The sequence below is a fragment of the Neovison vison genome, chromosome 3, assembly GCF_020171115.1.
Source record: "Neovison vison isolate M4711 chromosome 3, ASM_NN_V1, whole genome shotgun sequence".
Taxonomy (NCBI): domain Eukaryota; kingdom Metazoa; phylum Chordata; class Mammalia; order Carnivora; family Mustelidae; genus Neogale; species Neogale vison.
In genome coordinates this window covers 222,485,064-222,498,466 of record NC_058093.1, presented here as the reverse complement: position 1 = coordinate 222,498,466, position 13,403 = coordinate 222,485,064, and the positions used below count along the sequence as shown (strand labels likewise).

The window sequence follows — 13,403 nt, the reverse complement described above, 5'->3', positions numbered from 1 at the left end:
ACTCAACATCATCATTCATTAGGGAGAAGGAAATTAAAATAAGCTACTGCTACACTACCTAACAGAGTGGCTAAAACGGAAAAGACTGACAACCAAAGTGTTGACAAGGGATATGGGGCAACTGGGATTTCACACATTGTTGGTGGGAATGTAACATCACACAGTTTGGAATATAATTCAGCCGTTTTTCATAATGTTAAATATAATTAACCATATGACCAGCAATTTCACTCCTAGATATTTACCCATGAGAAATGAAAACATGTGCCAATAAAAAGACTTACGCACAAATATTTAAGGAGGCTTTATTCATAATAGCCCCAATCTGGAAACGACCCAAATGTCTATCAGCAGATGAACGGGCAAACAAATGGTGGAATATTCATAAAATGCCATACTACTTGGCAATAAGAGGGAACTAAATTCTTATGTGCACAGCAGTATGGAGGAAGCTTGCTTATGTCAAGTGAAAGAAGCCAGACACACAAGACAATATATTGTATGATGTTATTTATCTAAAATTCTAGGACTGGGATAAGTAATCTGCATTAATAGAAAGGAGATCAGTAATTGCCTGGATCCTAGAATTTGGGGAGACTGATTGCAAAGGGGCATCTTTTGGGGTGATAGGAATATTCTGTATCTTGAGCACCTGGGGGGCTCAGTCAGTTAAGTGTCTGACTCCACTGAGGTCACGATCCCAGGATCCTGGGATGGAGCCCTTCATGGGGCTCCTGGCTCAGCAGGGAGTCTGCTTCTCCCTCTCCCTCTGCCTCTGCCCCTCCTCCCTGCTCGTGCTCTTTTTCTCTCTCAAATAAATAAGTAAAATCTTTAAAAGGTATTTTATATCTTGATTAAGATGGTAGTTACATGTGAAAAACTATTGATGCATATAAATATGCATTTAATTATATAGATTGTACCTCAAATAGTTTGTTTTAATAAGTTTTTAAAGGGGAGGGTGCTGCTTCCAATTTTTTTCCCCACTAGTGGATGATAGAGACTCAGTTTCTACTTTTTCCATTTGATTATTCACTTTTGGTTCACTTGTTGAATAATCCCTAGTTTCTCCATTTTTCTGCCTTCTCTGCCTTATACCTTGAAATTCTATATTTATATGGTCTCTATTCCATTTCATTGTTTAATTTGTTTATCCTGTCTTCATTTTAGCTTCAGAGTAAGCCCTGTTCTCGATATTCTTTCTTTATACACGTTTTTGCTATTCTTGATCCCATGTTGTTCTGCATGCAGTTTATAAAGACGTAATCATTTCTTTGTTCTATGAAGAACCTTCTGCAATAGTGATGGGAGTTGGGGTTGAAATGATTTTATAGATAACTTTGGGTAGATGTTGGATTTTTGCAGTATTCCATCTTTCTGTTCATAACTGTGGTGTACTTTTCCATCTATTAAGATTTTCTGTTATGTCTCTCAACACATTTTGTAATTTTCCCTACAAAGTTCTTGCACATATTTTGAAGGATTTATTTCAAGGCATTTGGTGTTTCTTATTTTATCTTAAGTGAAATCTTCCTTCTAATTATGTTTTCTCACTGTTTATTGTTGATGTATAGAAGTGTGGTTTTTAAAAAAAATCTCAGTCATGTATCCAGGGAACATTTGCTTTTGTTTTAGAACGAAGCTCATTAATTGATTAGTAGAATGTGTCACATGTGCGCATGCTCGTGTGTATTTTGACAAACGGTAGTGTTGAGGGCGAGCTTTCCACAGTCAGTCCTTAAGTTATTTTTGGTCAAGAGTCCACATGTCAGGTCGGCCCTGAGTCCCAGGAGAGGACCCCAGCTGGAGCCATGATGACCCCCATGCCATCAGCCCTCTGTGCGGTCGTGGATGTCAGTTTGAGGGCTCTCTGGTCGACCAGCAGCCTTGAGCTCAGACAGTCACATGTTGTCCACTCTGGGGATGGTTTCTCATGATACAAGCTGTCACCTCTAAAAACGTGTGCCTCTTCTCTTTCAGTATCCGGAGTGTGATGCAGAAGTATCTTCAGGAGAGAAATGAAATCACCTTTGACAAGATTTTTAATCAGAAGATTGGTAAGTGCCACTTTCTCACTTGGCATACTGTGAGCTAGTGGTGGTTTCGGGTGGCATTCCCGTTGTGTATAAATGCATAGTGCTTTGGGTGGCTTGTAGCTCAGCTGGGGAGGAAGGAGGTTTCATGTAATAATAAGATACTGAGTGGTTCCTTACATCCGTGGTAATGTCTTGTGCATAAACTATTGGGAAACACATTAGTCTGATTCGAGGTTTTAAGGCAGTTGGGAGGTTGCCAAAATCAAAGTATTGGATAGTTGGTAACCAGAAAGAAACACTCTCTACTCGGACCCAAGTCTGAGGTCCCCAGCCTCCCTCACTGCTCTTGTACTTACAGTGATCACAAGGAATTGGCATGGGTCTTCAATAACATACTGCAACCCTGTGGCTGGCCATCTCCTTCCAAAGCGTGGGGCTGGCGTACATGATCTTATCACTTTTCATGGGCTAATTTATAGCTTTTGCATGCTGCCCAGTCATCGTCAGCTCCGCGTCAATCACTCTTATCCCCGTGACTCCCTTCCATCTTACTTAGTGGGTCACCAGGACTCCCCTGTTGTGTACCTAGAGGTCAAGGAGCCATCTCTTTCCGGCTGGTACCCAGCTCTGCCCAGTGCTGGTCCTGGCCCATGCAGGTGTGTGGATATACTTATAGGCCTGCTCTCTGATGATCAGCAGTTAGTGCCTGGAGAAATTAGGACTGAGCAGGGATTGCTTGAGTGTGGGGTTTCAAGGCCTGCAAAGCAATGGATTATCGAGTTCTCGCCTGCCTTCCACAGAACTGCCAGTGTGTTCAGAGGTGACTGTCCACTGGGTTATATAAGAGCTGGAATCTACCTATTTTTCTTTTTTTTATGCCCCCAAATCAGTTCCTGCTGTCCAGGAATTTCCTGAACAAGATTTTGTTCTCAATAGGATAGGATTTATCGTTTGGCCTGCCAGCTGACTGCATTGTTGATCTGCGCATAGTAATGTGATAAACAGATAATTCTAGGATTTTACATGAAATCACCTTAGCTGAATATAACAGAATGGGAAGCTTTTTTTCCCTTCCTTTGCTCCTTACTTGCCTCCCACAATTATTCAGAGAAGGTTTGCCGAGGAACTGTGTCATGGTTTTTAAATTATTTTAACCCTAAAGAGATGTGACTTTATTAAAATTTCAAGAAACTGTGGTTGTACTAAAGTTTCCTGGAACTCAGATCCCCACTGAGACTGAATATCCTTTGCAGTGAGTCTGGGTGGCCCTGCCATTTACAGGTTAGGACACAGTGACTCAGGTTGGTGAGGTGATTTGTTCTCATTTGTCCTTCTCCTTCTCTGGTCATTCTGGAAAGGCTCTTGGGAGAGAAACAACGAATCTAAAATGTGCAGTAGAGAGGGTCACCCCATAAGAATCAGATAGTTTTTTTTTCTTTCTTTTAGAAAGAGTCATGATGCTCTTTTGTGTTCAAGTAAAGTAGAAGCCGATGCAGAAAGTCTTAGACTTTGGTAAACTTTTTGTCTAGTTTACAAATTAGCCATCTACTAAGGCAATACAGCTTCTGTGGTAACCCCTTTAGTCCCCCTTAGTGGTCAAAAGTTGGGTGCTGGGTTCCGGACAAGCAGATGGAGAATTACCCAGTCATTGGGATTTGGTATGGGAACAGAGTGGTGAAAAGTGTTTGACCTTCATCTCATGTTTTATTGCTGCTTCTCACTGTGTTCATGGTGTTTGGTTAACTGTCATCTGTATAAAGGCTCCACTTTGCTTCTGCTTTTGTGCTAAAGAACAGAAAATAAAACTCTCCCCATAATAAGAGAGAAACGCCTTATCTTTGGGAGGGAAAGGAAAAAAGGAACGACTTATTCTTTAGTTGAATTTAAAATAGCGATCTGCAGCTTTACTGAGATCTGTTTTACACAGCATAAAATACCCTCCTGTCACGAATACGGTTCGGTACTTTTTAGTGTGTTCACAGCCTTGTGCAAACCCACACCATAGCCTCATCTTAGGACATTTTCAGCATCCCCCAAAAAGAGGTTCCATACTCATTGGCACTCTACCCCCTCCACCCCTAGATACCACCAGTGTAATTTCTGCCTCTATAGATTTGCCCGTGGTGGGCATTCTAGATGGAACCAGATGATAAGTGGCCATTGCGTGGGGCTCCTCACAAATCATTATCAAGGTCATCCATGTTACAGCGTGTGCCAAGAGCTCATTCCTATCAATGCTCGGCGGTCTTCCACTATATGGCTGTGCCATGTCTTGTGCATCCTTGTGTCTGTCAACAGACGTCTGGATTATTTCCACTTTTTGGCTATTATAAATAATGCTGGCATGGGAGGAAGGCGGGTCTTGACCAGTAATTGGAGCATGTGGTTCCCCATTACTAAGGCATACTGGAGGACTGTGGCAAACCTGCTCTCCCCTGAGCTCTCAGGCCAGTCTGTAAGATGTCCTGAGGATTCTTTCTCCCGTTGTGTTTTCTGATCCTCACACCTTTCCTGTCTGCCATCCCCCCAATACACATGCAGGCCCCCAGGCATGTCTTTCCCATTGTTTTGATCCAAACCTTACAGGTGGCTGGCCCCAGGAGCCCTTGACCCGAGTGCCTTCCTGGCATGAGGGTGGCCTGGCACCCTAGGCCCAGCTACATGGGCTCTGTCCCAAGGGCGGCTTTATGGGACACTGGTGGCCTGTGAATTCTATCGCCATTAAACAGTTTTAAAGAATTTTAAAAGGTGCTTAGATGAATAAATAATTCCTTCCTCCTCCCTTCCTTCCCCTTTGTGAGCATGGAGCCAGTCGGGGGAAGTTGAGTCTAAACTTGGAAGGCCACAGGAAAGAACAGGAGCTGCCTGGGGGACGGGACGGGGAGAGAAGAGTCCGTGGTCACCTGGCCAAACACATTTGTGCAGCTATGTCGGCATGGCCGCCCAATCAGTGTCTGTCTGGCCTCTCCTCCTGCTCTCCGGCTTTCTCCTTTTTGGCTCGTGTTGGGTGGGGGCAGAGGGGAAGGGGGCCAGCTCTGTAGGGTCTCCATCTTTCCATTTCAGCACTCCCCACCTCCTTTGCCTTTGTCTTTTCTGTCTGTTCCATCAGCCCCTTTCTATGACTGTCTCCATGTGTCACCACCTTCTTGCTTTTCTGTGGTTCTGTTGTTTCCCTTTCCCCCTGTATCCCCTGCCTGTCAGCTCCTTTTCTGCCTTCCGGCACCTTCCACCCTCCCTGGTGCTGATGGTGAGCGCATGGTTTTGGGGGATTGCCTGCAAGCATGTGTGAAAATGCTTTGTGAAACGGAAAAGGTAGAAATCTCTCCTTCACTGGCCTCTGAGGCTTTGTTGAGATGAAGGCTGACTGGCTGACCTGTTGGCTCCACCCCAAACCAGGTGAGATGTCGTTAGTTTCCTTACCTATAAAAGTGGGGGTCAGAATAGTACCTACTGCATAAGGCAGTTGTGAGAAATGTCTGTGACACCCTTAAGACGGTGGTTGGTTCTCAACAGATGCTCCATGAATAAAGGCTCTGAAATGGGATTGTATATATTATAAAAATACTGGGTCATGCCCCAAAGTGGACTAATTGTTCCCCATATGTATGCATTACCCATGTTCATTCTTTTGCAACATTCTGCTCTCCCAGCCTCGTCCATCCCCTCTCTGTGTGCGCCAAAATATTTTAAAGCAATTAGCAAGCCCCTTATAGGGTTTCAGTCCTATAGGCATCTCTAAAAATGACAGGTGTTTTCTTATACAACCTTCATCTCTACCCCAACCAATGAAGATAATGATTCTTAGTTTAATATCTAATGATGATGCTTATTGTAATTCTGAGTCTACAGTCAGTTTTTTTCTGATTAACTTAAAAATGTCCATTTACTTTTGGTTGGTTTGAATCAGGATCCAAATATTGTTCTTATATTGTAGTTGGCAGTAATGTGTCTTTTAACCAAGAACAGGTGACCCTGCCCTTCACCTCCCCTCTCCCCACGCAGGTAATTGACTTCTTGAAGAAACTGGGTCAGTTGTATTGCAGAATGTTCCACGTTCTGGATTTTTCTGTTCGCTTCTGAGATCATTTAAATTGCACTTCTATTTTCTGTATTTCCTGTAAGCTGGAAGCTAGCTCTAACAGCTTATTAGATTGGTTCGACTGTTTTGGCAAGAGTGCTTCACAGGTGGTGCTGTGTACTTTGTGGCTGGAGGCACGTGACATGTAGGTGTTGCTTGGTAGTCCTGGCTCTAGAGTGGGTTCAGGTATGGTCAGCTCTGCAGTTCCCCATCAAGCTGTCATCTGCCGTTGGTTTCATTTTCCGGGACGCTAGCTGCCTAAATCGCTTATTTTTTTTAGGGAGTTGCCAAATGGGGGTTTTCTAATTATGCCATTCCCTCCATCATTATTACTTCTGCTCATCAACTGAGGCTATTTGGTTGCCTTCAAATATAGCTCATGTAGGAGGATGTCTGGGTGGCTCAGTCTGTTAAGCGTCCAACTCTTGATTTCGGCTCAGGTCATGATCTCAGGGTTGTGGGATCAAGCCCTGCATCAGGCTCTGTGCTCAGCATGGAGTTTGCTTGTCTCTCCCCCTCTGCTCCTCCCCTTCAAATGCATGCTCTCTCTCTCTCCGTTTAAAATAAATGAAATCTTTAAAAAAATAAGTATGGTTTATGTTGGAAAGGTAGATGTGCTTGGCTGAGTCTGAAGGCAGCTCCTGTGAATTTGGCCTCCCAGCATGACTCCCACGAGCAACCCAGTGAAGGAGATTTTGTAGAGGAAATCAAGGCTGTGTTCGGGGTGGGCTTCATCACTCACACCAGCCCTTTAAAAAGCAGAGCATTTCCTCAGGCTGGCAGCAGAAGAGGAAGACAGAGAGACCGAAGCACGGGAGCCATTAGACATGGCGTTCCCAACTTTGCAGGTACAGGGGAAGGAGGGTGGGCCCTGAGTGAGAAGGTTGTGGGTGCTCTCTGGGTGCTGAGCAAGGAAACCAGGATTGCAGTCCTACAACCATAGGAATTGAATTCTGCCCACAGTCTGCATGAGGTTGAAGGCAGATCCCCCTGGGCCCCTAGGTAAGTCCTGGCCTGCCAACACTTCAGCCTTGTGAGCCCCCGAGCAGGAAAGCCAATGGGACCCACCAGGACTTCTGAGCTCCAGAACTGTGAGCTCAGAAATAGGTAGTGTTTTCAAGTCACTGAGTTTGTGGTGATTCATTACACAGCGAGAAAAAACTGATATAACAGGATAAATGCTTAATTTTGTTTTTAATTGCCAGTTTTCAGAGTAAAAAATAAGTGACAGGCTGCTTTATCTTCCTTCTCCTCCTTATCCAGAAATTGTATGTCATAATGGACATCAATTACCCTGGTCCCTAATTTGCTGTCAGTACAACTTCTGCATTTAGGTATTAACACAGTGTTCTTGGTTTGGCTTGTCCAAAGAATGGTTTTAAAGGGATACTAGTTATTACTGAAAGGCAGTCAAATGAAATGATCAATTCTGATAAAAATTTTGTTACTGTTTTCTTTTCTATAAGATACACTGAAGTAATCTCATAATATGCAAGTGAGGTGCATGGGCTTTGATAAATTCCATCTGTCTGTGGACAATCTACTTAGCTCCTCTGTCTGCCTACCCACTCTAATTAGAGGGCGGTGTTTCTGATTATAAGGAGACTCCAAAGTAGGCACTTAATTCACTAAGTATGCAAATGTTACCCTCGTGTTCCAAGAACACATGGCTAATGTAACATTACATCACCTCCTGCCAGGGAACATCTCAGTTGGTAACACGGACTCCCATTCATGTGAATGGAAATTTGCGGTGTCTAGCCCATAGTCTTCTGCATCTGACTTCTTTCATTTCATTCAGTGTCAGATTTTGGAGGTTCAGCCATGTTGTGCCTGCCAGTCCTTCACCCCCTTTGGAGGCTGAATTAATATTCCATCATATGGATAGATCACAAATTTTCTTATCCATTTGGATTATTCCCACCATCTGTTATAAACCACTTCTGCTGGAAGTGTTCATGTGCAAGTGTGGCCATAGGTCTCCATCTCTCTTAGGTATACGGCAAGGAGTTTGAAATTGCTGGGACGTTTGGTATGCTCCTGTTTTACTTCTTAAGAAATCACTCTAGTTTTCCAAAGAGGCTGTAGTACTTTTCATTCTTGGTGTCAGTTTATGAGAGTTCTGGGCTTACCGTCATCTCATCAACCCTTGCTCTTGTCTTTCTGGTCATTAACAATCTTGTGGGTCTCGTGGTTACTTCATGGTGGTCTCGATGTGTGTTTCCCTAGCAGTTAGTGACACTGAACATGTTTATGCTGATTAGCCTCCTTATATCTTCTTTGGTGAAATGCCTATTTAAATCTTTTGTCCATTTAAGAAATTGTCTTTATATTGTTTATCATATGTGTGATTTATAGATATTTTCTCCCAGTGACTGGCTTTTCCCTTTCATTTTCTTAATTGTGACTTCTGAAGTGCTGAAGGTTTTAATTTTGATGAAACTCAACCAATACATTTTTAAAAATTGTACTTTTGTGTCGTATCTAAGAACTTTTCTGTCTAGTTGAGTGCTGTAAAGATTTTCTTCCTTTCTTCTGGAAGTTTTATCGTTTTAGCTCTTACCTTTAGGCCTTTGGTTGATTTTTGAGTTAGTTTTTGCATGTGATGTGAGGTAAGGGTTTAAATTCTTTTTTTTTTTTTTTTTTTTGCATGCGGTGGATATCCAATTTTGAATACATGTGTTGAAAACACATTTCTTGGGGTGCCAGGTGGCTCAGTGGTTAGCGTCTGACTCTTGACTTCAGCTCAGGTCACAATCGCAGGGTCATGGGATCAAGCCCCGAGCAGGGCTCCACCCTGGGCATGGAGTCTGCTTGACATTCTCTCTCCCTCTGCCCACTCCCCCACCCCATCCCTCTCATGTGCTCTCTCTCTCTCTCAAAAAAAAAAAAAGCTTCTTTTCTACATTGAATTGTCTTGGCATCTTTGTTGAAAATTAATTGACAATAAATTGCAGGATTTATTTCTAAACTCCCAATTTTGTTCCATTGATTTCTGCCTTAGGCTAGTACCACACTGTCTTGATTACTATGGCTTTATGGTAAGTTTTGAAATCAGGAAATAAAAATCCACCCACTGTCTTGCTAATTTTGGCCATTCTAACTGGTGTAAGGTGGTATCTCAATGTGGTTTTAATTTGAATCTCCCTAATGGCTAGTGGTGATGAACATTTTTTCATGTGTCTGATAGCCATTTGTATGTCTTCATTGGAGAAGTGTCTGTTCATATCTTCTGCCCATTTTTTGATACGATTATCTGTTTTGTGTGTGTTGAGTTTGAGAAGTTCTTTATAGATCCTGGATATCAGCCTTTTGTCTGTACTGTCATTTGCAAATATCTTCTCCCATTCTGTGGGAAAAGAAGGGCCATCTGTGCCCCAATGTTTATAGCAACAATGGCCATGGTTGCCAGACTATGGAAAGAACCAAGATGCCCTTCAACAGACGAATGGATAAGGAAGATGTGGTCCATATACACTATGGAGTATTATGCCTCCATCAGAAAGGATGAATACCCAACTTTTGTAGCAACATGGATGGGACTGGAAGAGATTATGCTGAGTGAAATAAGTCAAGCAGAGAGAGTCATTTATCATATGGTTTCACTTATTTGTGGAGCATAACAAATAACATGGAGGACATGGGGCAATGGAGAGGAGAAGGGAGTTGAGGGAAATTGGAAGGGGAGGTGAACCATGAGAAACTATGGACTCTGAAAAGCAACCTGAGGGTTTTGAAGGGGCGGGGGTTGGGAGGTTGGGGGAGCCAGGTGGTGGGTATTAAGGAGGGCATGGAGGTATTGCATGGAGCACTGGGTGTCGTGCAAAAACAATGAATACTGTTACGCTGAAAAGAAATTAAAAAAAAAAATAGAAATGCAACTTGAGAGTTCCTTATAGTGAAAAAAAAAAGTCCACCCACTTTCGTCCTTTTTTTTTTTTTTTTTTTTTTTCTTTTTTCTTTTCGTAATTACTTTTGGCTGTTCTGGATCCTTTGCTTTTCCATATGAATTTTAGCATCAGATTTTTAATTTCTGAAAAAAAAAAATCCTGCTGGGATTGTGTTGTATCTACAGATCAATATGGAGAGAATTGCCACGTTAACAACATTAAGTCTGCCGATCCATGAAAATGAAATGTCTCCATGTTTATTTAGGTCGTCTTTAATTTTTCTCAACACTGCTTTGTGACTTTCAGCCTTCTACATCACATTAAGTGTATTCCCAAGTATTTTACTCTTTCTGATGCTATTTTGAATGGAATTTTTTCCTTAATTTCATTTTTGGCTGATCATCACTAGTATGTGGAAACAGAATGGGTTTTTGTCTAGTGGTCTTGGATCCTGCCATCTTGCTGAACTAGGTTATTAATTCTGGGAGATGTGTGTGTGCCTGTGAATTCCTTAGGATTATTCCCATAGAGAATCTTGTTTCAGAATAAAAACAGTTTTATTTCTTTGCATTCTGGTACCTTTCCTTTTCAATTTTTACTTTTCACTTTGATTTCTTAAATATTTCCTGGGTTGGTCCTGAATATATTTAGCATGATTTCTGAGAACATTTATTTAGAAAGAATGCATAAATTCTATTTGGCATCTGGGGTTAAGGCATAAGAAATATACTTGATATGGGCTTTGGGAACAAAAGTATGTTTCATTATAAAAAGAATACATTAGAAAAATAGAAACTATCACCTTTTGAAAAAGGTTTTTGAGCAGTTTCTATAGAAACAAAAGTGAACAGAGATATAGGCACCTATTTAAAAAAAATTGATAATTATGTAAGACCACAGAAATAGTAAACATACACACACACACACACACACACACACCCAAGCAACACAGATAAAACATTTTAGGATTACTCTCTTATTAATTTCAAAGAACAAATTTGCCATTTTCTTAAATTTATAAAAGTATTGTTTGAAGTGTTCTGTGCTTCAAAACATAAAAATGGTTAAAATCTGCAAAAAAAAAAAAAAAAGCCTAACTATGCAACTCTCTCTTCAGAGGCCAGGGTCAAATTTTAGCAAATTGAGCACTCTTGCATTTGGTTGTGACAAGGGGACTCTGAACCTGGGAAGCAGATTCAATCCTTGTGTGTTCCCTCTTTGCTCCCCACTTTGTTTGGAAGTGTCGAGCCCCGATTGACAGTGGCAGAGTCAGCCTCCTGCCCTAGCTTATCTGTACAAAACTTTGTCCAGCCAGCCCCCATGGAGAAGAAAAACCCAGGGCCCCATTCAGTTCTGCATCAATTATCCTTGCTTTTGTGGAGACTTTTAGCAAGGAAAAGAGTTAAAGATCCATTTAAACTTTCAGAAAGCAGAGATAAACACTTGACTAAGCACAGCTAATTGGATTTTCAATTGAAAAGGCCAAGGCAGCAACAGGCACTCGGCAACGGCAGCGGAGGGAGGAAACCCTGGGAGGTTAGGGGCACCAACATTAATCTGAACATTAATCTGAATGGTAATCTGAACATTACCAACTTGGGTTTCTAATAAGAATGCTACCTAGAGAAGAGAGACAACTGGAGAAGAGGGAAAGGCTGTTCCTTAAAAACCTGCTGGCGGGCAGTCTTCTCAGCTGGCTTCTCACCTGTGTTGGCCTCCAGCAGCCGGGATCTGGGGTCGGCTCCTTCAGCAGGACCCAGCCCGAGCTGGCCGATGCCACCAGCCCTGCCCTGTGGCCTTTTACCACTCTGAGAATGTGGGACATAGGAGAGAGCAGGAAAATACTTACTAGGACTGACTTTCCTTTTTAAAGCCATCATCCAAGTTTTAAGATCAGTTAGAATGGTTACTTCCAAGAAAAATTCAGAATAGCTCCATTTTATCCTTTCCCATCTGCTAATCAATCACTAGATGCTGGGAATGCTCAGGTAGGGCCACTAGACCCTTGATCTGCAGGTTGGCAAGCCATGATCTTTTAAATAGTTGCTATTTAATTTTCCCTGATTTTTTTTCTTTCTTTTTATTTATTTATTTATTTTTTAAAAGATTTTGTTTGTTTGTTAGACAGACAGAAATCATAAGTAGGCAGAGAGGCAGGCAGATAGAGAGGGGGAAGCAGGCTCCCTGCTGAGCAGAGAGCCCTATGCGGGGCTCCATCCCAGGACCCTGGGATCATGACCTTAGCTGAAGGCAGAGGCTTTAACCCACTGAGCTACCCAGGTTCCCCCTCCCTGATTTTTTCTGAGTTGGCTTAATAGGAATTCCGTTTAGTTTGGGATGGTGATGGCTGCCCATGTGCCAAGCACTGCCCCGAGCATTTCATTGCTGGGTAAGAGAACATGGCCAAAGGCACGGAAGGAAAACCTTGATTAGGAGTTCTGTCCTTCACAACCGCCTTGCACCAGGAAAAGTTAGAGTGGAAATTAGCATGCAGATGGAGTCCCCCCCCCACACCTTTTAAAAAAACATAAAAACTGTACAGTTCCTATTTAATATGTAATGATACTAAAATCCAGAATTTGGGGACCGTGCACAAAGATCTTTCTGTAGCAGATGTAGTTATGTGCTTTGCAAAATGAGACATTCACAGTTGAATATGTTTTGATCCAGCACTTTGCTGGAAATATCTCTTCAGACAACAAGGCACATGGGAAAGACGAAGACCACATCAGGCCACAGAGGGCTTCCCACCCCAGCCAGCTCTCTCTGCAAAAGGATGCATGGGACTCCCAGAGACTTGTGGCATGTCAGCACCCAGATTGTGTTTACTCCTACCCGAGAGTCCCTGCAGTTCCCTGAGGGGGCTCCTGGTGATGTTTCTGAGGCCTGAGTGTGAATCCCAAGGTGAATGTGGGACGACTACTCTCTTAGCAGGGAGGGAAGCGTAGCCAACCAGCCAGCGTCTGCAGCTGACTCAACGGTGTAGCTTTCTCCCAGGCAGGATCCACATATTTTAGGGGGAAAATGCACATGCTTTAGCAATATTAGCAAATGTGGGTTCTTAATCTCTATTGCTAGAGAATGCCAAGGATCTAGGAAGCATCCCCTTTACTGGCCAAGCTGTCTGTCAGCTTTTTGAACTGACAGTAAGGGTGATGACGGGACCCTATTAGGATTAAAAAAAAAAAAAGCAAAACAAACAACCCAACCATGTTATGAAATTTCAGATGGTAGTTTGCTGTCAGGATATTTCTTGGTTTTAGCTGTTTTGGAAATGCTTTTTTTCTGAGGATTTTCTATCTTTTTATTGATTTTTGTCAGTATTTCTACTTCAGGTCAAAGTCACAACTAGGAAGGGTAGTGATACGCTCTGAGGTGGTTATTAGGGTTTGTTTGAAA

General features: G+C 42.4%; 1 protein-coding gene across 1 annotated transcript in view; it reads left to right on the top strand.

The window, feature by feature from the left end:
* Nucleotides 1–13,403, top strand: part of GRK3 (G protein-coupled receptor kinase 3) — a 123,723-nt gene that overhangs the window by 21,980 nt on the left and 88,340 nt on the right. The window contains exon 2 of the mRNA XM_044244040.1: nt 1,981–2,057. Within this exon, the coding sequence (XP_044099975.1) occupies nt 1,981–2,057 (77 nt within the window). The remainder of the gene's footprint in view (nt 1–1,980; nt 2,058–13,403) is intronic.